The sequence below is a fragment of the Lepisma saccharinum genome, chromosome 13 (genome assembly GCF_977018435.1).
Source record: "Lepisma saccharinum chromosome 13, izLepSacc3.1, whole genome shotgun sequence".
Lineage (NCBI taxonomy): Eukaryota > Metazoa > Arthropoda > Insecta > Zygentoma > Lepismatidae > Lepisma > Lepisma saccharinum.
The window spans coordinates 57,557,635-57,584,169 of NC_139241.1; the positions used below are offsets into that span (position 1 = coordinate 57,557,635).

Below are 26,535 nucleotides of genomic sequence, written 5' to 3' on the forward strand. Positions count from 1 at the left end.
TCGGAGGCCATCTGTACAGAGAGAAGGCCAACAGGGACTATGATCGTTTTTATCGTGAGGAACAAGTTTGCGACCAACTTCAAAGCACAAACATTTTCAGCATTCCAAAAATCATGATTTTGCTATTAACTTAAGGCAAGGAAAACATGACGTCAACAAGCAGAGAAAGCTTAGACAAAATCCCCGAGTCGCGAAGGATGAAGACAGGAGAGGCAATACAATACGTGACGAAATCTCTTCAAAGCGGCTGAAGACCTTATTCCGAGGTAAAGAAGATGAGGCAGATAAAGGAGAAGCTATAAGGAAAGTAATATCCGCAAAATCCAGACAACAAATAGAACAGCTAAAGTTCTTGCAGAACCAGACGTTGCGTTATGTTGGTCCCTACAGATCGCACGGTATGGCACATATCTTGTAGATTTCTCGTTGTTGAATGATCTTTTAGACCTCATCCTAAAAATGCTCTTTGAAGTTTAGATCTAGCGACTGCACAGGCCAATAGAGTACTTTGCAGTCAATCTCTTTTTCCACCCGTGATGAGCTCTGTTTATATTGCGAAGGGCATTACCATCATGGAAGCAGATATTTGATTAATAGGTACACCATGGCCATATATGGAAGCAAGTTCTCAAGGACGGTGTTCAAGGAGGATATGATAGTGAAATGATTGTCAACTGATTCAAAAATACTTAACGAGTGCCAAGAAAACACTCACCACATGTTTACTCGCCGTCCTTTTAGAACATGAGGTGGGTTAGACGGGGAGAAAGGAAGGGGGAAGACGAGAGCAAATAAAGAGGATTACGCGGAAACAAACACAGATAGGTTGGAAAAAATTAAGAAGGGAAGGCAGAAAAAATGCAGAACAAATGCAGAGGATTAGGCTGGAGTGAATGTAGAAGGGGGAGATTGGAGCAAATGCAGAGGGATATAGCGGGAGTAAAAGCAGAGGGGGAAGGCTTGAGCAAATGAAGAGGGGTAGTTGGGAGCAAATGAAGAGGGGTAATTTTGAGCAAATGAAGAGGGGTAATTTTGAGCAAATGAAGAGGGGTAGTTGGGAGCAAATTAAGAGGGGGTAGTTGGGAGCAAATTAAGAGGGGTAGTTGGGAGCAAATGAAGAGGGTAGTTGGGAGCAAATGAAGAGGGTAGTTGGGAGCAAATGCAGAGGGGTAGTTGGGAGCAAATGCAGAGGGGTAGTTGGGAGCAAATGAAGACGGGTATGGGGAGAAAATGAAGAGCGTAGTTGGGAGCAAATGCAGACGGATAGTTGGGAGCAAATGCAGACGGATAGTTGGGAGCAAATGCAGAAGGGTAGATGAGAGCAAATGAAGAGGGGTAGGCGGATGAAGAGGGGTATGCGGGAGCAAATAAAGAGGGCTGGCTGGGAGCAAATGAAGAGGGTTGGGTGGGAGCAAATGAAGAGGGCTAGGTGGGAGCAAATGCAGAGGGGTAGGTGGGAGCAAATGCAGAGGGGGTAGGCGGGAGCAAATGAAGAGAGGAAGGTGGGAGAAAATGCAGAGGGGTATGGGGGAGAAAATGCAGAGGGGTAAACGGTAATGTAAGCAGTAGCCAACATAGTAAATAATATACAAAAGAATATAAGTGGTGACTGTTAGGTGACTGGAAATCAAAATATTTTATTACAAATAGCCTGAACTACTTCAATAACTTCCAATACAATTACTCGAAAGTAGTGTTTTGAAATCGCATGAGATTGAGAGGCGCAAAGGGACATTAAAAAAAATGTTGAAGAAAATCCAAAAAATTGCTTACACGAAAATATTCCCCGCTCTCTTTTTTGCAGCTCCTAAAGAAAAATCTTCCTCAAATAAAGAGGGTTACCACGATGACGTGCGCGTCGCTAATGCGTTCTGAGATTTGGACAGCTTGTCCGAGAGAATTAGGGTTTGAAGCTCCGAGCGTCGATGCGGGGCGACAGGGAAGCTATCAGATGCCCCGTCACGCAGGGGGCTGGGGGATATGGCTCCCGTTCGAAGAAGTGCAAACGTTTCTCTTCTTGTCCCACGCTGACCACATCCTGTGCTGTTCGGTCTGTGTCGAGATGAGATTGTAACCGCTTGTGATTCCCATCTCCTGGAAATATCGTTTACTTAAGGAACGTGAGGATTGTCGAGGCCGTTTGAGCTGTAATTAAAGTTAACTTTTCATCCTCGTCGTGATGTGGTTCTCCCTGGCATACATAGAAATCCCGTTTCTAGGGAACGAATGAACAGAATTTCATCCAAGGTTGAGGTGTGTCTCGGACTTTATCAGTGAATGGGGGATTTCTACGCACTAATTACGACCTGATTTAAGTTGGTATGTGGATACTGAGATAAAGAGGCTTACAGGTGACGCAAACAGGAGAGAAGTAGTTGTGGACAAGGGGATAAAAGAGACGATGTAAAGAGAAGCAATAGGAAAAGGGTGCGCAGGAGAGTAAAAAAGGACAACAGAAAATAGGTAAGCATGACGTAAAACGAAGCAAGGAAAAAGAGGAAGAGAAATGGACAAAAAAGAGAACGGAAGATGGGCAAAAATGAAAAAGGAAAGTGGGCACAAAAGAGAAAGGTAAATGGGCACAAAAGATAATGGAAAATGGGCACAAAAGAGAATGGAAAATGGGCACAAAAGAGAATGGAAAATGGGCACAAAAGAGATAGGAAAATGGGTACAAAAGAGATAGGAAAATGGGCACAAATGAGAAACAAAAATGGGCACAAATGAAAAAGGAAAATGGGCACAAATAAGAAAATGAAATGGGCACAAAGATTGAATTGATTGATTGAAATGTTGTTTTAAGTCCACTTTATGCAAAGAAAGGCTAATCGGGACTGGACTTAGTTGAAAGTGGGATGCGAACCACTGTGCCATGTGCCTCCAGCGGGTATCGAACCCGGGACCCCTTGATTACAAGGCGACGACGGGGCACAAAAGAGAAAGGAAAATGGGCACAAATGAAGAAGAAAAACGTACACTAAAGAAGATGGAAAATTGGCTCAAAAGAATGGATTAATTGATTGATTTGCTTTATTTTACTTCGCATTTTGTGCCACTTTTGGCTAATTGAAGAAGATGGGGATGAGTGGTATGATGAAATTGATGAATGGACACTCACAACCATCCATGCCCAGGCCAGGATTCGAACCCGGAACCCCTTGCGTCGCAGCGCAATGCGCTAACCACTCTTTTTTTTTTAAAAAAAAAGGAAATACCCCCTACACGGAGGTATCCCCCACCATTCACTCTTTTTCACACTTTTCAATTCTTACATTTTCTTTGTTTCTTATCAAATGGACGAACACAAATACCCATGCCTTACCCGGGACTCGAACCCAGAACCCCTGGCGTTGTAGCGCGCTCTGCTAACCACTTTTTTTTTTATTATTATTATTCCATTTTAGTCAACAATTACAGTAAATCTTTACAATTCTTACAGATATGTTATTCAAGTATTACATTTAGAAAGTTGGCATAGTGTAATTTCTTATAACCTAACGACATTTGTTGATATTCTTGTCTTATAGTTAATCCAAAGTCCAAGTAATTATAATTTTTCCCCACAGGAAATACAAACATTAAGTATTGTGCTATAAGCCTCTGAACTGATTGTTGCTTTGTGCTTGGAAACAAGTGGAACTCTGGTAAAATAATGTCTTTTACTGATACCTGGTTTGGTGAAATACGACAAATTCTACTTAGCATTGTTCTTAATTTTGACCAAGCTGTGGCTGCTTTCTTACATTCTGTTATCTTATGGGTAATCGAATCTGGTGCTTGGCAATCATAGCAATTTAGAGAATTACTAAAACCATATTTGTGACATCTATCTGCCGTTACAATAACTTGTTGAATCACTTTGTACCATATAGATGATGCCTTGTTCGTTAGGTGTTTCGCCGTTACATTGTTCCATATTTGTTTCCAATTACATTGTGGATTTTCTCTTTCAATTCTAACGGTTGTTATATTTGCGTTAAGTTGCTCTCTGTAAATCTGTTTAACAGAAGGACAATCATAAGTTTGTTTCACAGTTTTGTAAAATGTATGTATAACGTACTCAGTATAAAACGCTAATTCTCTGGGTATAACTTTTATATCCATTGGTGCTGTTAATGGTACTTCTTTTAACATTGTAATTATTATTCGTTGCGTGGTGGATTCAGTTAGAGAAAATATCGCTGAAAGACCGCTTTGGATAAATAAAGCTTTTGATTGTATCGCCACACTCTTTAGGTTCATACCTCCCCTCTTTTCCGGGAGGTATAGCTTGCTCATAGCCACACGGAACACTGAGTCATGCCAGAGAAATTTACCAACCTGTTGCTTTACCCTGGCTGTTTGCTTCGCGGACAAGGTCAATGTCTTGGATAGGTAAAAAAGCTTCGATAGAGCGTAAATATTTACGTATCTCACTCTCGATTTCAAACAAAGAAACCTGAGTTGATTTGCACGTAAAGTATATATATATCACTTTTTCGGTTACTAACCGACTATTATGCTCAATGGTGTCACTAATATTTGCATAAAATTGTATACCTAGAATTTTTACTTTCTGTACTACACGTACACTAGTGTTATTACTAAACAAATTTTTGACTCCCAAAGGTAACAAAAACGTTTTGTTTACATTTAGCTTTGCGCCCGAGACATTTTCGAAATATTTCAAGTATTGTTGGGCATTCTCCAAATCCCTTTCGCTATTTAAAAATAATGTAATGTCGTCCATAAAATTACTAACTTGTATCGTTTTTGACATGACAGAAATGCCTTCATTTATTTCTTGTATTCTTTTAAGTAAGGGAACCAGTGTTAATACATATAATGCACTACTAAGTGGACTTCCTTGTAAAACCCCTCTTTTCATTTGGAAAGTTTTCGTGAAACACCCATTAATTTTTAATTTTAACTGAATGTCTCCGTACAAAATTTGTATCCATTTTATAAAGGTGTCTCCAAAACCAAAAGCCTTTAAAACACTGTACATATAGTTATGACTAACTCTATCATAAGCCTGTGAGAAATCCACTGATAAAATTGCGTTGCTAACTTGCTGGTTTTGTGTTGTAATGATTACGTCACGTATGGCTTGTAATAAATGATGAATCGTTCTTTGAGGATTACATGCATATTGGGTATCCCCTATTAGTTTGTGCATGTAAGGAAATAGGCGGGTGTTTAAGCATCTGCTAATGATCTTAATGTCACTACTTAGAATTGTAATCGGGCGGTAGTCAGAAACCACTTTGGGTTTCAGTTTTTTTGGAATAAAAACCATTATTCCTGTTCGACTTGAGGACCCTAATTTCCCACTCTGTAATACCTCATTAACCCATTGCGTGAAAACATCCCCAAAGAGATTCCAAAAGGTTTGGTAAAAGTCTGAGGGCAGGCCATCCTCTGCCGTTGATTTATTTCTGGCCGCTTTGAAAACTGCATTTCTTACTTCGGTATTCGTAAAGGGTTTACTAATTGCCGTTCGCTCTTCTTCTGTTAGTCTTTCTGTCACATGGTTTGTGAAGTCCCACTCTGTTTCTAAGGGATTGTAAGCTTGACCCATTAAGTTTAAATAATACTGTAAAAATGTGTTCTGAATTACTCTAGGATTAGTTGTGTCCTGTCCCGTAGCGTCTGTTATCTCTGTTATTAGGTGACTTTTAACGTGTCTATGCTCTTGTAAAATATGATATATCATTATCCAAGGGTAACTTTTTGCTTTTGATTTTTACGATACTTCTCTTTTTTCGGTGTAAAGAAAGTAATTTTGATTTCATCTCGTTAATGTAAGGCTTATTTACATGACCTTGTAAAGCTTGACTTTGTAAGTCGTGTAACACGGCATAATAGAAATTATACATGTTGTTAAAATCTCTACTTTTGTCTATACTATACATTTTACTAATATAACGAAATTTTGGTTTTACAATGAATTCCCACCAATCTGTCAGAGTCTTACTGGGTGGTCTACGCCTAACTAACTCTTGCCAAGTGTCTTTTATTAACAGTTCATAATTTTTATCCGCCAATACGGAACAATTTAGCATCCAATATCCTCTTCCCATATCTGATTTGTTTTGTTCCAATTTTATTTTTAAAATTAAGGCACTATGATCACTGAAGCACACAGGGAACACACTTACACTTTGTACATTTTCATTATAACCCTTCGCTATATAAAATTGGTCAATGTGTGAGGAACTTCGAGTTGTAAAATGTGTAAATCCTGGTTGGTCTCTATTTTTACAACTCCATGCATCTTTTAACTGTAAACCTTTTGTCAATTCATAGAGTGCGCGGGACAAATTATAACCTGGTTGTTGATCTTGCCTGTCTAGGACGGAATTGAAATCGCCAGCCACTAACGCATTTAATGTATGCGATGTTAATTCTGGACTTAAGATTGTCGAAAAGAAGTGTTCTCGTTCTTGCTTATTATGACTTCCTGAAGGCGCATATACATTGCATAAAAACAAAGGACCTAATTCCGCACTTATTAATCTTCCTGATGGGTGGAAGGTGACATTATATAAATCAATTCTTTGATGCACCGCTATTGCTGTGCCTTGATATGTGGCAGTAAAATTATTATGAACCTTGTACCTTGCCAAGGGTGAAAAATTGTCAATGCCTACTTCTTGTAGGAAGGCGATATCAATATCCGACTGTGACAGAAAATCATTTAACGCCACTAGTTTATTCTGACTTTGTAATTTGTTAAGGTTAATCGTTGCTAATGTAAATGTGTACATTAGGGTTGGCAGGATCTTATTTAAGCAATGCATTAATAATTTTTTGTACTTTATGCTCTGCAATTGTTCCACTTTTGACGCTGCGCATACTCACTCATATCTCTTCTTCACTACCTGAGATATGAACTGTAGGCATTTCTGTATCACTTGGTTTATGTGTCCCTGCCCCTATTAGTTCTAAGCTTTTTTCCTCTTTTCCTAAAAAAGGGTTCGGTTGAATAGGGTTGTCTCTCTTGGGCTTGAGCTGTACTTCTACTGCTGTACTTACCACGTCATCCTTTTTTTGTTTCTTCGGACGTAAGGTCATGTGGTCTGTAGCATTTTTCCTCGCATCCCTGGCGGATCGTGAGCGGGGTTTTTTGGGGATAGGTGCTGGAAATTCTGCTGCTGTGAACATCGAACTTGTTGGAGTTTGGGGTTCTTGATTCGGGAAGTCGAATAGGGTGGATGGAACTATAGATTCGTTCCCACTTACACTTTCACTTGCACTTTCGTGCACACTTTCCTTGTTCCCATCACTTGCATTATTTTCTTGCGGATTTAACTGGGGGGGGGGGGGGGTTGGAGATCTTAGTACTGACCTTGGTCTCGTTGTCTTCAGTGACTTCCATCTGCTCGTGTTGTTCCTTGTGGTCCTCTGGTGTAGCCTGTTGGTATGCCGGTACTGGTAAAATGGTTCGGATATCCTGGTCATGAGCAGTTGAATCCCTAGGAGGGTGTGAAGAACTGGGGAGTGTATTTACCACCGCTGCAGCGTATCCAGCAGTGCGTGTCGACCTTGCCAACCTATTCTGGCACTGATGATGTAGGTGATCCTGCGCATTGCATCTAAAACAGAGTTTAGGTTGCCCTTCGTATGTGGTCCAGTAACGCTCTTCATTTAACGTAATGTAAGATGGCACCGGTTTTTGTAAGATGATACGTACTATTTTCCTGCCCGTTCTGACTGGGTAGGAAGAGAGGTGGAATAAACTTCATCTCGTACTGTTTGTACAATTCCGTATTTGGACATTTCTGTTGTTATGGCACTGTCTGGTAATTCCATGGGCACTAGATGAATACGAACGATTGTGACAGGTTTGTCTGCTCTATGTACTGGTATATCATATTCTCCCGTGTCGTCTGTAAATACGAAGGTTCCTTTACTACGTGCTATTATTTCCGTGCAAAATTGTTCGGTGCTTACTTTAACAAACACTTGGTGTTTTACAAAGTCTACTTCGATACTCAACACGTTGATTATACTCTACTTGACGAATGTTCGGGAGCGCTCGCTAGACACGTCTGCTCTCTACCTCGCCTCGTCGCGGGCCCACTTCGCCATGAAGGTCGACAAAACCACTCCGCCACGAGGACCGGCACAAAGAAGAAGGAAAAGAGAATAAAAAACATGGAAAAGAGAACAAATGAAAAGTGAAACGAGAAGAAAAGAACAGGGAAAAGGCAACAAGAGATGTAGGTAAACGGGTACAAGAAGAGGATCTGTATTACTATCTGTAATATCTGTTCTTGTAATAAAACGCTACCAATACTTTTTATAATTATTAGTCATTCCTTTTAGGAGGGGCACGCGTCCCTCCCGCTAAATCCGCCAATGATTATAATGTCATATCAATGCAAGAAACAAAATGTTGTATGTAATAAAAAAGGATTCTAATTGATACTGTAAAGAGTAAAAGAAGTACTTGCCTAGCATTTACAACAGTATCTTCATGGTTTCCCCGATTCAGAAACACCGAACCAGGGAAGGCCAACATGCAGCTCAACAGTAGTACCAGGACCTCAACAGACCTTTTACCCCTGTCCACGAAATCTCCATTGAATATGTAAGGGTTCTCTGTCGATGGTAGGCCATTCTGAAAAAAAAAAATATAAATATCTAAGAGAAACACAGACAAAATGATCAACTAAAGTTCAAATTGTGCAAATCTCACTAGATTTTTACAAGTGAGAGAAAACTTGTTTGCTTTTGTGGTCGAGAGATGTCACCAGTTGTTGTATTCGTGTAAACATCATTTGTAAGAAAAAGCACTTAATTTTTGCGGGAAAATGAACACACATTAACATTTATGTTATTTTCCAATTCATATACCGTTTATTGCTTTCGATTTCCCATTGCTGCCTCTTAATCTACACAAAATGAAGGTGAAGGATCCAGGTACAGTATCTACAAGTTACTGTAAGTTAATTTTGTACTAGAATAAGGTATTGGGAGATTTCTTTTGAGAGCTAGCTGCTGTTTCTTTATTCTGCAAGTGAAGTGTCTTTACTGCAATTTTTGTAATAAACCTCACAAAATTCAAATTTTGAAATACTGTAACGTAAAACATTTGCAAGCATCAGCAAATCTATGTATGAAGACCAACATGTTTTGTATTTTTTGCATGAAATAGTTCTATACATTGTTGTTGAAGAGTACAAAAAAACTTAATTTTCTTACACATTACTTTAACAAAGTAAAAAAATCACAAGTTACAGTTGTTACTTGAAATAGTAACTGTTACTTCTAAACTGCGCTATGTCCAAATCGAGGCCTCCATGATGGTGTAGTGGTCACGTCGTCGACTGGCAATCAAGGGTTCCCGGTGGATGACATAGTGATTCGGGTCTCACTTTGAAACTGTAGGTCCAGATCCTTTATGCACATATTAGCCTATCTGGACTTTAAACAGCAATTCGACAACTTCTAACTCGATACTTCTGAAGCTGACACAAACCTTTTAACATCCATGCAGGTAAAGTGGTCAAGCGCGTCAAATAGTTCATTTTCGATCTCGCCACCGAAGATTCCGTGTTCGACTCCCGGTGTAAGCATTAGCACTCCTTTCCGAGTGTCCCTTCATTAATATCATCTAATCACCACTTGTCGCGATTAGCCAAAAGTTACACTCAATAAGCAAATTATAAATACAAAATAACAGAGTTAAACATTCTTCGAACTTCTTGAATTCAATAATAACGAATCTATACTGTTTCTTAGACAACGACAACAAATACTTAAAATATTGTTAAGTATTCTCATAATTTTTTGAAGGCGAAGAGTGACATGTCAATATCGTCGCAATGTGCACTGCTACTATAAAGAACGTGACTATACAAGACAGTATGAATTTCGCCCCCATGTTAAAAGTAGAAGCGGGTTTTCAAGTTGATTATTAAGCTAGACACGATGATTGAAAAATATGATGAATAAGAATTTTCAGTATCCCATGCATTCCTTATCAAATGGGAGTTTTAGACTTTTCTGACGACAAATCAAAACTTCAACGTGTCCTCTTTCAGTGCATGTGTTTTTCTACGCCATCGGAAGCTTAATATTCCCAAGAGAACAAGTAAAATAATACTCCCATAAGCTTAATGCTAATCTTTCTCTCCCTCCTACAACAATCCGGCGCACAGACCTCTCTTTCTCCAGTTCGCCGCGGGGTAAGGTCTTTGCGGGAGGGAAGGTTTGGGGTCTTTCCGGAACCTCGTGTTTTGCTGGACACTGAAACTGTTCCTCGTGGCCTTAAGGGGTCCCAGGTTCTATACCCGGTCAAGGCAAATCGTGGTTTGGATCCCACTTTAAACTGTAGGTCCAGTCCCTGTACGCTACTAAAGGTTAGCTCGCTCCCCTCCTACCAAGACGCAAATTCCCTGTCTCGAAGCTGACAGAGATCTGGGATTCGTCGTCCAGAAAGGGCTTATAATGTCAAGCGTCCGTCCTATCCAAAGCGGAGTAATTTGCGATTTCCAGGAACCAATAAAACCTCGAGTTCAAAGTTGCGCGTGGTCGACCTTTGATTAAGATATCTTTGCGTCTCAATTCCAGCATCTTCTTCGGATCCCTGGCGATGCATAATGTATTCCTCTTTTCCCTTTGAGCTTTTCCGACGACCTCTCGGGGAAACGGAAGAGGAAAAAGAGGCCTGTGCATTATCTGGCCTCTTTCTTTTGCATTCTGATCTCTACCCTGGAGACTTTCATTTTGCAAAAGTATGATCCACTGGATCTCACATCAATGTGTTAAGTGTTGCCAACTTAACTGTTTTTTCTCTGACTTCAGTTATCAACCAGCTTTGAGTTCACAGCTTAAAGGCTCGGAAAATTGTTTACTAATTGTATAGAATAGAATGGATCTTTATTTAAACAGACGTTATTCGGCTTCACAATCAACCCTTGTCACATATACAATGAATGAACCAGAAACAAAGAAGAAACCACATTCATCACTCTAATACAAAACAGAGATTATACAAGGATAGAATAATATCTTGATTCAGTACTAGTGAACTGTAAATTGAATGTGTGTAATACGTCATTATTAGTACTGCATTGTGGGGGAATGATAAGGGTACGCGATACATTATGTATAGTGCAGGAGCAATTATTAAGATTAATGTAAGTGAATGTTGGTGGTGGACAAATAGTGTTAGGGAGATTACACACCGAAGCGACAGGCGACGCGTGTCGCTTGGATGATTTTACCAATTGAAAGCAGGCTTGTGCGGCCTGTTATGCGGCTACGGTGTGAAACGTTGCTGTTTATTGGCTCGTTCGCATGCGACACGTGTCGCCTGTCGATTCGGTGTGAATTCTCCCTTAGTCAATGGTGCAAGCAGTTTGTTCCTATATTTAATCCCTGTAACAATGAACGACGTAGAGGTTTTATGTTGGTCTCTCTAGATTGTTTCATGTGAATATTGTGTGCGATCGATGTTCTACCAGCATAGATCTTATTAGCTCAAATTGTCTGCTTTTTCATTTCGGTTACCTTCACTTTTTGTGTACAATGTACAATTTTCAAGGTGAATTTTTCGCGCCATTTTTTCAAGATGGCGGCGAACCTACAGGTCATACTATGGTAGAAGTAGTGGTGTTTGTGGTGGGATAAACCCGAGAAAGTATGAACTCTCCTCTAGCAGATTTGCTTACACTTAAAACTTGCTCAACATGGCCATATGAGTTTTTTGTTCAAGTGTGGAACCCCCGTTTAATCCAAGATTTTTGTAAAAAAGCCCTCATGGATTCCATGAGAAAGTATGACCCCCTCAGATTGATGAGGCTACACTTATAAAAGGCACTTCTGAGAGATTGTTGTCCATAAATTTGTTAAAAATATGCCCCTCTTGTAGCCACACTTAAAACTAGGCCATACACACACACACACACACACACACACACACACACACACACACACACACACACACACACACACACACACACACACATATTTACTTCCTAATAGGGCAAGCATACAATGATATGGGGATATGTGAATTGCTGGTTTCTTCGATTCAGATAAATGGATTGAATTGAAACTGGGATATTTTGCATCCAGTTTGTTTGTTCTAATCTATTCATATTTAGAGTCAGGCATATATCAATACACATGGCATTAGGTCAGTGCCTTCTGGGACATGCATGTCTGTACAGGTATTTGTGCTAGGCCAGTTTCTCAGATTCCCGCGCCACGGAGTTGTGGGATCAATATTCGGGGCAATTTCTCGGCGCGGCAGGCAACAGGTGGGATCGGATCGATATTTCGAGCAGAACAAGTTCTATTGCCTGCATGTACTCTTATTGACAAAGCTCGTGCAGTTCTATTGACTGATTGGAGTAGTTCCAGACAATTCCGCTCCCCTAAGCGTGGAGGCGCTGCGGTCTCGATTGCATGTACGCTCAGCAGAAAAATGGGATGTACGCTCAGGAGACAAAAATATAAGAAAAGGTCTCATGTTTCTGAATGCACCCCCAACCCACCCCCACACACCCCCAACCCACCCCCACACACCCCCAACTCACCCCTACACACCCATATACACACCTACCCACCCCTAACCCACCTGTACCCGCACCTACCCACATCTATACATATTTACTCCCCAGTCACTTCTATTGCATCATGTTGTAACTATTTAATCAATTAATATTGTACGACATAATGCGATGTGTGGTGTTTTCTGATTGGCTCTGCAAATCTATAAAAGCCAGGGCACAGTGCAGATTCTTCACCATTGCTGGATCGGCAGTGGAACCCACAAGTGGGGGATAGAACCTGAACAGGCTCCACCAAAGTATAGGAGACTTGAAGCATATAATTTGGCGGAATATCCCAAGTAAGGTCATAGAGACAATATACACTGATACAATAAAAGCCAATTTTTGGCAGGGGGGCCAAAGTGGTTCCTAAATACAAAACTCAAGAACTAATTGACATAGAGCTATGCAGTTTTTTTTGTCTGCACTGGAATAGCCCAAGTAAGGTCATAGAGACAATATACACTGATACAATAAAAGCCAATTTTTGGCAGGGGGGCCAAAGTGGTTCCTAAATACAAAACTCAAGAACTAATTGACATAGAGCTATGCAGTTTTTTTGTCTGCACTGAACTCAACTGATCCAGCATAGAGCTTTGATTTGAACCCCAGGAAATTGTATATAAATACCAAAGCCAAAAATATTAATACACATACACACATATATACACACACAAAGCACAGTGCTGAACTCAACTGATCCAGCATAGAGCTTTGATTTGAACCCCAGGAAATTGTATATAAATACCAAAGCCAAAAATATTAAGTGTATACACACATACATACATACACACACACACAAAGCACAGTGCTGAACCCAACTGATATTTTTTATTCAGTATAAAGTTTTGAATTGAATCCCAGGAAATTGTATATAATAAACAACAGCAAAAATGCCAAATCAAAAATATTGTAATCAGTGCAATAAAAATATATCCAGCCCCAATTGGGCCAAGCACCAAAAAATTTGTAACTCGGACAAATACAGAACTCCTACAAAAATTTGCCCCAAATGCAATAGAAAATATAACATGGAATATTTCACATATAAACATAAAGATACTTGCTCTGCACAACCATCCACATCTGGTCTGAAAAGAAAGCACGAAGCACCTCTTAATGCCAGAGCAGCAAAGCAGCCACGCCATGAACCTATCCGTAGCAGTTTTAATGGCCAATTAAGGGATCACCGGTTTGTATCAGAGCCAAGATGCGGCATTGAGAATTTCTTGAACAGTGTAAATCCTAATGTGCAGGCAATTCTAAATGCACAAAATGGCTCTTATAAGCTGTTCCTCAAATTGTTTGTACAATATAAGAAGCCAAATGACACAAAATTTACACAGCCCCACGTAACAGAAACTGTACCTGTATATTCAAACGCAAATTTAGACAGAATAATAAGCAGATTGATAAATCAACTGAATATTAAACACTCTGAATTTGCAGCAAAAGAGTCCGGATGGACCCTATGCGGCTCTCCGCACAAGTTATATGTTAATATTTCTGAATTCAGCCCATTAAAAGGATCTACATATCTGCCATTACCTGACAATATTAAAAACAGAAGAGCAGTGGTTAATATTGAAAATACCGACCAGAAATGCTTTTTGTGGTGTATATTAGCTGCTTTGTTTCTAGTTTCAAGGCATCCTGAGAGAATAAGTTATTACAAACAGCATGAACATCTTTTTGACGATGCAATGGAGGGTTTGGAATATCCAATGTCAGTTCAGAATATTGATAAATTTGAAAAAAGGGCCAGGCACATCAATGGCAAGCAATTATCTATTAATGTATTTACTTGTTCCACTGGCAATTGCTTGATAGATCCTCTCAGAATCAGTACACTTGATGATGAATCTGCAATTCCGATTGATCTGCTCTTAATTGAAAAGGATGGTACATATCATTACACTCTGATACATAATCTTGAAGCTTTAGTGAGAACACAACTATACAAATATAAAAAAATATTCAAGTTGTGCAGAAGATGTTTAACTGAATTTGATGGTAGAAAAATGGTGAATGGTGTTTGTGAAGAGAATGCAGAAATTGCTAAAAACAAGTTAATTGAGCATCTGAAATACTGTGGCAACCATAAACCTGTTCATATGGTGATGCCCAATCCAAGTGAAAATTGCAAATTCAAAAAGTATGAAGCCTTGTTGGAACACCCAGCATATATTGTCTGGGATTCTGAATCAAATCTCAAATCTCTTGCATTCTGCAATCCAGATCCCGAAGAATCTTCAATTACACCATACCAGCTAGATGAACCTTCCAGTTTTTGTTATGTGGTTGTACAGGATGGTGTTGTTAGTAAAGAATTTTCATACATGGGACCAAATGCCATCAAAATATTTGCACATAGAATAGAAAATGTGTGCCGTGACATAGCATATAACATCTTATTAAAATCAAAACCCATGTTGCCTTTAACAGAGAAACAGATTGAAGATTTCAACAGTGCAGAAAAATGCCCGGTATGTGATTGTGAATTTTCAGATACAAATATCAAGGTTCATCACCATTCTCATACAGATGGTCGATATAAACAGGCCCTGTGTAATAGCTGTAATATTAAGATCAAGAGACCAAGATTTATCCCCATATTTTGCCATGGAGCATCCAATTATGATTTCCATCATCTGATCAGGTACGAGGGGTTTGAGAAGCAGAATTTAAATATTTTAGCTGAAAATGATGAAAAATATATATCTATTAGCAAGATAATTAAAGTTGATGGTGTTCCTATTCGCATAAGATTTCTTGATTCTTACAGATTTTTATCTGCTAGCCTGGCTACACTGGCCTCTCAATTACCTGATGATAAATTAAAAATCACACGTGCATTGTTTCCAAATCAGGACCTGAAATTAATTAGGCGGAAGGGTGTATATCCATATGACTATGTTACAGATTTTTCTAAATTTGATGAGTGTTCCCTGCCACCACAAGAAGCGTTTTACAGCAGAATCAGAGGATCTGGAATCAGTGATGATGATTATCGCCATGCTCAGTTGATGTGGAACAATTTAAAATGCCAGACATTTGGTGATTATCACATGGCATATTTAAAACTTGATGTGACCCTCTTAGCTGATATATTGCAGGCATTCAGAAAATCTTCCATGCAAAATTATAGACTGGATCCAGTATATTTTTACAGTGCCCCGGGCCTAGCATGGGCCGCAACATTTTTCAACACCAAAAAGCAATTGGATCTGATCCACGATCAAGATATGTATCTGTTTATGGAGAAATGTATAAGAGGAGGGATGGTGCAATGTTCCCAGAGATATGCCAGAGCAAATAACAAGCATATTATGCTGCCTGATTATGATCCAGCACGGCCATCAAATTATATACTGTATGTAGATGCAAACAACCTCTATGGTCACGCTATGATGCAAAAACTGCCATATGCAGGGCTTGAATGGGTTGAAAATTTCAATATTGAGGATCTTCAGGATTTTGATGACAGTGAATATGGCCTCTTCTTAGAGGTTGATCTGACAATTCCTGATGATTTGCACAATAAATTTTCTGATCTGCCCCCAATTCCCGAGGTTCAGTGCTCACCTGGCTCTAAACAGAAGAAACTCATGATGACTCTAGAGCCGAAACAAGGCTATGTCACATATTACAAAAACCTCCAGTTCCTGATGAAACATGGTGTTCAAGTGACCAAAGTTGGCAAAGTCTTGAGGTTCAGGCACTCAGAATGGTTGAAACCATACATTGATACAAATACAGAGCTTCGAACATCTGCAAAGAGCCAATTTGATAAGGGCTTGTTTAAATTGATGGTTAATTCAGTGTATGGCAAAACTATTGAAAATGTCAGAAAACATACCGATGTTAAAATAATTACTGACCCCAGCCTGAGCAAAAAATTGGTTGCAAAGCCCAACTTCAATTACAGAAGAATTTATGATGAGCACATGGCACTTTTCAACATGATGAAAACAAAGATCAAGTTTGATAAACCTATTTATGTAGGGGCTGTGATATTGGAATTGTCCAAATTACATATGTTAATATTGTATTATGATGTGCTGAAACCTTTTTATGGTGATCGTGTAAAATTATTGTACATGGACACGGATAGTTTTATTCTTGATATTCAAACAGAAGATGTTTATCAAGATATGTCACAGCCTGAATTGTTTCAATACTTTGATACCAGTGAACATACAAAAATTCAACACCACAACAAAAAGGTGCCTGGCAAGTTAAAAGATGAGACACTTGGTGATGTTATTGTGGAATTTGCTGGGTTAAGTGCCAAGGTGTACAGTTTTAAAACATGTAGTGCTGTTGTCAAAAAGGCCAAGGGCATTGGCAGAGTGACTGTTGAAAAAGATCTCGAATTTGAAGATTATAAAAATTGCATCAAATCACAGAGTTCAATCAGAACATCAGAAAATAGAATTCATAGTGAGGATCACTTGTTGACTTCAAATATTGTAAGAAAAGTGGCCCTGGACCCACATGATGATAAGAGATGCATTTTATCATGTTGCATACATACTCTACCTTGGGGGCATTGTGATTTGAAAAATGGGGATCAATGCCCAATTACAGAGCATGATTTGAAATAAATAAACATGCCTATGAACTTATTTGGGTTCAAAAAACAGGCTATTATGGAGCTGCCGACACCACAACCCTCTTCTGATATGCTGTCTAAACTGAGTGGCTTGTTAATTATTCATCTGAACAGCATACTTACAGATGTTGATGATGAAACAGGCAAAACATTGTACATATTTAACAATAATTTAAATCATTACCAATTACCTGTAGGTGGTCAATTACAATTTATTACAACTCCCGAGGGTGATGTCAAGATTTCAGTAGGGAGAAATATTTATAGAATTAAGCACTCAAACATGGTTTCTGGCACTGTATATACCGTCTCTGCCGGTGACTGCTTATATATTGAGGTCCCTGGATCCTATGACAAGCTTATACCCTTTTTTATAGAATTAAGAATCAGATACTCTATAATAAATAACCAATAAAAGAAAATGCCTAATGATATATTTGGCCATACAAGACATGAAGATCACAGTGATGAGATTCTGATGCTTGATGTCAGAGTCAAGAAATTAAGAAGTGATTTACAAGCTTTACAAACCACACTCAATGCCAGTCTTCAATTAGAAATTACAAATTTGCAATCGCAATGCATGGACCCTCTTCTTAAAATTGACTCAGAACTCAAAGTGCTGCTTCAGAAATATACTGATTTGGCCACATTGGATAATTTTCAAAGTTTAGAAGAAGCTGTAGCAGCTCTTCAAGCAAAATTTAAGACCCAGGCCACCAACTCTGAGCAATTGAAACAGCAATTGGAGGAGCAGATTAATAATGTCCAGACACAGCTACAAACAATTGTCAAAAGCATAAAATCACAAGAAGATTTTGATCTAGTGATTTCCACTCTAAAGGAACAGATTCAGTCACTCCAAATACCTAATCTGGATCCCCTGAACAATGCCATAGCCGAGGTTAAAGAAAAAATTGAGACACTTGAAAATTTTATGAACAACTTGCCATCTTCTGATGCTTTGAATGCAATAACTCGGAGTGTAGCCAACATTAAGCTGCAACTTGAAACATATGAAGATTTTGGAAAAATTCAAAGTTCCATAACCCATCTTGAAGGTACAATAGCAGCAGTGCAAAATGATTTGGCAAATGTACTAGAATCTCGCCTGCCCGGGATTGTAGATACACTTGTTAGTGTCCAGCAACAGATCACAAAGCTTGAAAACCTCAACACTGAATCTGAGCTATCTCATTTTCATCACTTGATCGATGATATCCAAACAAAGCTTGAAATTTTACAACAATCCACACCCACTCAGGCAGATATAGCCCTGCTCCAAAATGCTATGCAAAATGTGGCTGATGCTTCTGAATTAAACAATGTAAAATTAGCACTTGAATTTTTGCAAAATACAGTATCAAATCTTCCCACATCACAGGAACTTAAAAATATTAAGAGGGCAGTGAATAGGATATTGAAATCAGAAGATATCAAGAATATCCAGACAGAGATCAAACATCTCACTCAGACAGTGGCTACTCTACCAACCAATCAACATATTAATGAACTGCATGCCCTGTTTGAGGATATCAGAAGACAGGTCCATGATCTTACTGCTCAAAATTCAAAATTGGCAGTTGTTGAAAATTTGCAACAAATTGTAGCTAATATCAAGCAACAGCTAGGAACCATGGAATCCAATCAAGCAAATGCCCTGTCTGTTTTTGCCACCCAGCTTCAAGAGATTGTGCAACAATACAAGAGACTTGCTGTGGACGTAAAAATTAAGCCAGGCCATGATGATGTTGTTAGGACCATCAATGAGCACCTTGAATCTGTAACAAGCAGATTGCTTACAGCAGAAAAAGAAATAACAGGCATAATCGAGAATCCAAAACATACAGTAATTCTCGAATTGTACAGCATCCCCAACAAAGAATATGATTCACCATTTACACCAGGTGGCAAAATATATATGCTGTCCCCTGCACAATTTTATTACCAGTTTTTTGTTGGAGGCACACTTAGACCAATCAAGATCAAATATTGGCATCAGCCACAGTCACACCACTACCCCACCTTATCAATAACAAATGCTGACAACAAACCAAAAATCACCAGTGTAGAGTTAGAGGATTTTACAGATCCCAATACATTAGAAACAGCCTATACTGAAGATGATGGCACTTTGGAATTTAAAATACAAATAGGGGACAAATTATATTTAGAAAATCCTGCAGTCTCAGCTGCTGAACACCCTATAGTTGCAATATTTTTGTTTACATATTATGTCTAGACAAATTATTGTCGATGAATTACACAGACAGGCCAGACATAATTTTAAGAGACTCCCAGTTGTCACAAAGGGCATAGATGATTTATGGCAGAGCGACTTGATTGAAATGGCAACTGGACAGTTGAAAAATTTAGACAAAATCAACAAGGGCTACAAGTATCTACTCACTGTAATAGACACATTTTCAAAATTTGCCTGGGCTGTGCCACTCAAATCCAAGACTGGAAAATGTGTTACAGAAGCCTTCAGGACAATCATCAATCATTCAGGAAGATCACCGCGCTATTTGCAAACAGATAATGGCAAAGAATTTTATAATTCAGTGTTTCAACAATTTATTAAAAGCCAGGCAATAAAACATTACTCGAGTTACAGTGACCTCAAAGCCTCAATTGTAGAGAGATTCAACAAAACCTTAAAAAATCTTATGTATAAACAATTTACACTTCAAGGTAATTATAAATGGCTTAATATTCTTCCAGAACTTCTACATAAATATAACAACTCGGTCCATTCCACAATCAACATGAAACCCTCTGAAGTAACTTCATCTGATGAGCAAAAATTGATCAGGACTGTTTATTATCCTAGATACCAGCCAACAACAAGAAGGGCCAAATACAGGGTGGGTGATCAAGTAAGAATCAGCAAATATAAGCACTTATTCAAAAGAGGCTTTACGAGAAACTGGAGTACTGAATTATTTACAGTGGTTCAAGTTAAACCTGGGACCCTTAACACATATATAATAAAAGATCACCGAGGAGAAATTCTCAAAGGCCGATTCTATGAACAAGAGCTCAGCAAAACTAAACAGCCTGACACATATCTCATAGAAAAAATCATCCGCAGAAAAGGCAACAAGTTATTTGTCAAATGGCTGGGTCATCCGGAAAACAGCTGGATCGATGCAGACAAAGTGATAATATGAGCACCTGGGATGTTATAAAAAGGCTGCCAGAACCTGAACAACAGAATAAGAGAAATGGCAAGTTGCTGCCTGAAAATATTAGGTGTCTTATTGTTGGGCCATCTGCTTGTGGTAAAACTACACTAATGGTTGATAATTTTTTATTGGCACCCAACTGGTTAGACTGGAAAAACAGGCACTTGTATGTCTTCTCTAAGAGCTTGGAACAATTAAAATATCAGCAGCTGATGAAGCTATATGATGGATTGGATATTGCCACTTTTGAACCGGATGTTAAGCCACTTCATGAATGTCTCGATAATTCTGTTGTTGTGTTTGATGACATTATACTGGATAATCAAAACAAGGTTAGAAATTTCTTTACACAGGGTCGGCACAAAAACATTGATTGCTTCTACCTGGCACAGACTTTTTCAAAAATTCCGAAGCAGCTGATCCGGGACAACAGCAATTTTATATGTGTGTTTCATCAAGACCATACCAACCTCAAACACATACATGATGAATATGTAGGTGGGGACTTGAGCTACAATGATTTTTCCAAATTTTGCAGCAAGTGCTGGAACCAGGACAGTTATGGGTTTGTCACAATTGATATGACAAGAACACCTAATACTGGCAAATACAGAAATAAAATCAACGATTTTCTAGACGTTGAGACATAAATAAACAACCATGAAACGACCAGTCATTGATGATCTTAAGTTAAGAGATTATCTTGTAAAAAGATTTAAGGGATGGAAATCAGAGAACCGTGGAATTTATGAAAAACACAAACAAACAGAACAGCCTGTAATTGATGCTATTAATAATTTAGGTAAGAATATCAAAACTGTTACAGAGCAGAATCAAAATTTGATCACAGAGCTTGTACCCGTAGCTGCTAGGAACATATTAGATTATCCATTCACCCCACTTTCCAGTATTCATACACCTAGTCCTGTTGCTCCTAGAAGAATTGAAGCTACACAGGATCCTATTGAATTGGGTCTTCTTGCTCAAAAATATTTAACCACACCTAAAGACAACAAAGATGAGGTTTTTGGCTTATATGCCGACACAGAGCTTGATGGCAGCATTATTCATAGAATCGGTAATTTCAGAGTAACTTTTATGGGGGATGATATCATTGTTTATTCAGAATCTCGTCTCGGAGAAAAAGGTGCTTTTGTTAAGTACCCCGGCACACCTGGGTTGTGGGAACTGATGACTAGGAAGAGGCCTGGCAGCTATACAGATCAAGATTATGAACATTACAAAGAAATATTAATAAAATCAGATGCTCTATACCAGAACAATGATCCCACACAAAAAAGAGTCAAGTCTAGCAGTGGGGCAAAATACAATAATTTAATCAAGCCCATATGGTCACAGATCAAGACTGGCAGTGGAATCAAACAATACAACACCCTGCCTAAAGAATTTGTGTGGGTTGATGATGTCAGGAAACTTGTAGATAGGTTATTGGTGATAGCTGGGGAGGAAAATGCTGGCAACCACAATTTTTACAATGAAAAAGTTGGAATTATGGACATGATAAGCACAAAATTGTCTAATTTTATAGTGAATGACCCTAAGGGGATTGGATATCTCATAAAAATTATTAATACTCTACCACCTAAATTTTGGAATATTTCTGAGGGTCGGGGGTTGGTTAATGACATTATAAACAAGCTGCCATTTGAACTACACATTCCAGGCTATCAGTATTGTGGTCCAGGCACAAAATTGGATCATAGATTAAACAGAGGTGATCCTGGTGTTAATCCCCTAGATGCTGCTTGTAGAGACCATGACATAGCATACAACACACATTCCGATCTTGACAAGAGACATGTTGCAGACAAGAAATTAGAAGAGGCTGCATTTGGTAGATTTGTAAGCAAAGATGCTTCTTTGAGTGAAAAAATAGCGGCATTGGGAACCACCATAGCTATGAGCACCAAACAAAAACTGGGGTGGGGGCTGTGAAGATGTATATAATAAACCTACAATGAAGGCCAAGGGTGTTATGTATCAAATACCTTATGCAGGTCTCAAATCTCTTAAAACTATTGACAGTCTTTTGACCAAAAAGCAGCGCAAGAAAAAAAGCTCTTGTCTTGCAAAGGGACATGGTATGAAATTGTTGCTTAGTACCCCCCAATTAAAAAAATTACAGCAATCCAGGAAAAAATCACATGTGGGGGGATTCATATTTACTATCCCTGCCATCTTAGCTGCTCTCGGGGCTGTTGGGAGCTTGGCTGGGGGATCAGCTGCCATAGCAAAAACAGTAATAGATGCCAAGAAGAATAAGGCAGAATTAGATGAGCAGAAGCGACATAACCTGGCCATGGAGAAAAAAGGCAAAGGTGTTAAGAGAGCCATAAATAAGTTTAAAAAAAACAAGAGCCGCTTACAAACCAAGATATTGAAGCTTTAATCAAGCCACTGGGCATCAAACATTTTAGAGGTGTGTACATGTCTGATTCTTTACCAGAACAACCACTCAACAAAGAGTGTGGCATTGTTAATTTGGATAAGTACAAAAATCAGGGCACTCACTGGATCTGTTATCTTAAATATTTAAACAATGAGGCATTTGTTTTTGATTCATTTGGAGGTGTTCCACCTGAAAATTTAATAAAATATCTAAAATCAGCTAATCTTTATTACAATAATGCCCGTGTTCAAAACTTCAAAGATGTTAATTGCGGACATTTGTGTTTATCTGTTCTCAGATATATGTCTCAAATAAATAAACCATCAATTGAAGATTTTCAAAAAGCCTTGTGGTATCTGAAACATCATGGGGGTATTCCATCTCACCAGCCAAAATTCAATATTGAAACTCAAATTGCATGATGACATAGTGTATCCCAAAACAATAGCTCTCAGAGCATTTTACGGCATGTACTTGATACCTAATATTACTCACCACAACAACACAATTGCAGTAGGGGATCAAAAAATTGTCATCACTCCAGGGCAGTATAATCTGTCCACTCTAAATGCTCAATTACCCAGAGGTATAGTGTTAAGTCAAAATTCTGTCACTCACAGAGTAGAGATTGTGTCTGCTACAGAAACAGTGGATCTGGATACTATAGGAGAGCTGTTGGGATTTGAGAACAACACAAAACTTGAACCGGCCATCAAACACACTGCTATGAATATACCTAAATTCTTAGCCATAGAGACTCTGAATATTCACTGTAATGTGGCCGAGGGTATGATCACCAAATCAAATGGCATAGGCACTCACAAACAAACCGGCATCATTGCAACATTCAAACCTAATTCCGAATTCATGGAGCCAATCATCTACAATCCATCCCCAACATTATATTTTCCTGTGTGCCATAATAGAATAGATTACATTGAGTTGATGGTCACTAATGAAAAAGAAGAATTAGTTGATTTTGCTGGAGCCACAACAACTGCTATCATAGAGATTAACATTTAAATAAAAATACATACAATGGAAAATATTGAGAGTTATGAGCTACAATCATTCCCCCCAAACAGGAGGACATTTGCAAATTTAAATCAACCCAACACACAGATCGAGGTTGATCTTGATGTAGGGGACGGCTTTATACACCCTCACAGAGCAGATCTATACATCAAATTTGATGTTGTAAAGCTCGATGGAACAGATTATCCGGCAAATTCGAATATAAGATTGGTGGACAATTTTGTGCCGCATCTGTTCTCTGAAATTGAGATCAGAAAGCATGGCGTTGTTATAAACAGAGTGGATTATCCCGGCATTACCTCCACGGCTTTGGCTACATTAAAATTATCCAAAGCCGAGGCTTCATACTATCAAATAGGTGGATTTGAGGCTGGTGATAAGATATTATCCAAGAGCCACACAGTGCTGTTCCCCATGCGCCTGTTGCCAGGATTCTTCTCGGATTACAAAGAAATTATGTGGAAGGGTGGGTTAAGAATTACATTTAGAAGAGCTGCCAATGATAATAATGCTTTGATGAGGTACAGTGCAATAAACCCTACAGGAGAAGCTCTGCCCAATACCTTACCTGATGAGGGCAAATGCATTATTCAGACTATGGAGCTAAGAATCCCGGTTGTTGAATATGAGGCCAGCTATGCTCTTAAATACAAAGCTGATATCCTAAAAAATCCACACATTCCTCTGCAATTTTATACATATCAATGCGTACAGAAGCCTGCCGCTGGTACTTATTATGAGTTTGATGCCACAAATTCATTCTCCAGTATTCAATATGACATGCCGGATTTTGTGGTGGTTCTGTTTCAGACTGGGAGACACAACAATCAGGAAAAAAATTCAAGTAAATTTGATAGCTGCAACATCAAGAACATATATCTTAAAAATGGCAGAAATGAGGTATTTCCTAGAGAAAATTACAATTTAGACATGTCCAAGGATGATTTCCTCAAATTATATGAGGCTTTTTCGGCTTTCAAAAGGGTCACTACTGGCAATACTGACATGTATTACTCACCAGATGAATTCAAAACACAGAGACCCATGTTTGTAATCAACACTTCAAAAAGAAAACAGGTTGTAGTGAATGACAGGACAAACATTAAAATTATCTGTGAATTCCATGAGGCATTACCTGATGACACCATTTGTAGTGTCATTCTCATAGGAGAAAAATCATATGTTTATGATGTAAGAAATGAGAGAGTCACGGAGCAATTCTAGAAGAATTACATTGTTTTAATATTAGATAAACAAATTAAAGCTGGTATCCAATTGAACTTAAACCAGAAATAAATATGTGTGTGTGTGTGTGTGTGTGTGTGTGTGTGTGTGTGTGTGTGTGTGTGTGTGTGTGTGTGTGTGTGTGTGTGTGTGTGTGTGTATGGCCTAGTTTTAAGTGTGGCTACAAGAGGGGCATATTTTTAACAAATTTATGGACAACAATCTCTCAGAAGTGCCTTTTATAAGTGTAGCCTCATCAATCTGAGGGGGTCATACTTTCTCATGGAATCCATGAGGGCATTTTTACAAAAATCTTGGATTAAACGGGGGTTCCACACTTGAACAAAAAACTCATATGGCCATGTTGAGCAAGTTTTAAGTGTAAGCAAATCTGCTAGAGGAGAGTTCATACTTTCTCGGGTTTATCCCACCACAAACACCACTACTGGTAGACTCTTCAAAATCGGATTCGTCACATCATTTTCACTGGACTATATAAATTATTCCTATTCTTGTAAATGACCAGCACGAAAGCTATCACAATGATGGAATGGAATATTACGGGTGGTCAAGGGTAAAGTGACCTTGTCAAGGGGAGAGACAGGTAGAACACTTATGTGCCTAGTCAATAAGGCTTCGGGTTTATAAATTCCAAAAAGTTAGATAAAAACTTCATAGATACACCACCGACAAAAAGTTTAAGACCACCATGAAAAACGGCCAAAAAATCAGTATGGAGCGTTGTATGGAACCAACGGTTCCTGTCCAAGAAAGACGTGACGATGATACACATGGAAAATGCAAAGTAGTCTAGTTTGAACCTCGCAAGAAGCGAAACCAATTTTTTTCCAAATGTGTAGCATATGGTTGGCAAAATGGAAAGTGACAAAAACGTTGCTGAAGCTGGCAACATTGGAGCTGTGTGCGTGAAACCAGTCAGTACGGTAGCCAGCCTCATGCGCATCCTTATCAGTGACTCAGGGTCAGTTGCTGTTCATGCAGGCGACATTGCGAGCCCATTATTGTGTGTGAGGTGTGCAAGGTAAGTGGAGCTGTGTGAAATGGCCCGTCATCGTGGGGAACAGGCGATTTCTGTTGAAAAGCGGGCTGTGATATGTGCACTGAAAAATGAAAGTTATTCGGAACGCGAAATAGCAAGAACACTGAATATTTCCAAGACTGGTGTTCATTGTGCATTGGACAGATAACAAAAAACCAACAGTCATGCTGACCGTGCACGTAGTGGAAGAGCTCGTGTAATGTCTGCAGTTGACGATAGATATATTACAGTGACTGGCAAACGGAACAGGCATCTAACAGCACCAGTCATCGCTGCTTCCTTGAATAACAGCAGAGTGACGCCTGTGTCAACGGTGAAGAATAGGTTGCGTGAAGAAGGGCTGCATGGCAGAGTAGCTGCTAGAAAGCCATTGTTACGACCTGTGAACAAGACGAAAAGATTGGCCTGGGCTGAAATGCACCAAGGTTGGACTGTGGATAACTGGAAAAGGATAC

At 39.0% G+C, this 26,535-nt stretch overlaps 1 protein-coding gene across 2 annotated transcripts in view; it reads right to left on the minus strand.

The window, feature by feature from the left end:
* The window catches only part of rdgC (retinal degeneration C), a 560,018-nt gene that overhangs the window by 134,539 nt on the left and 398,944 nt on the right, over positions 1 to 26,535 (minus strand). For both annotated transcript variants that reach the window (XM_083134220.1, XM_083134221.1), the window contains exon 7: positions 8,439 to 8,605. In XM_083134220.1, the coding sequence (XP_082990346.1) occupies positions 8,439 to 8,605 (167 nt within the window). The remainder of the gene's footprint in view (positions 1 to 8,438; positions 8,606 to 26,535) is intronic.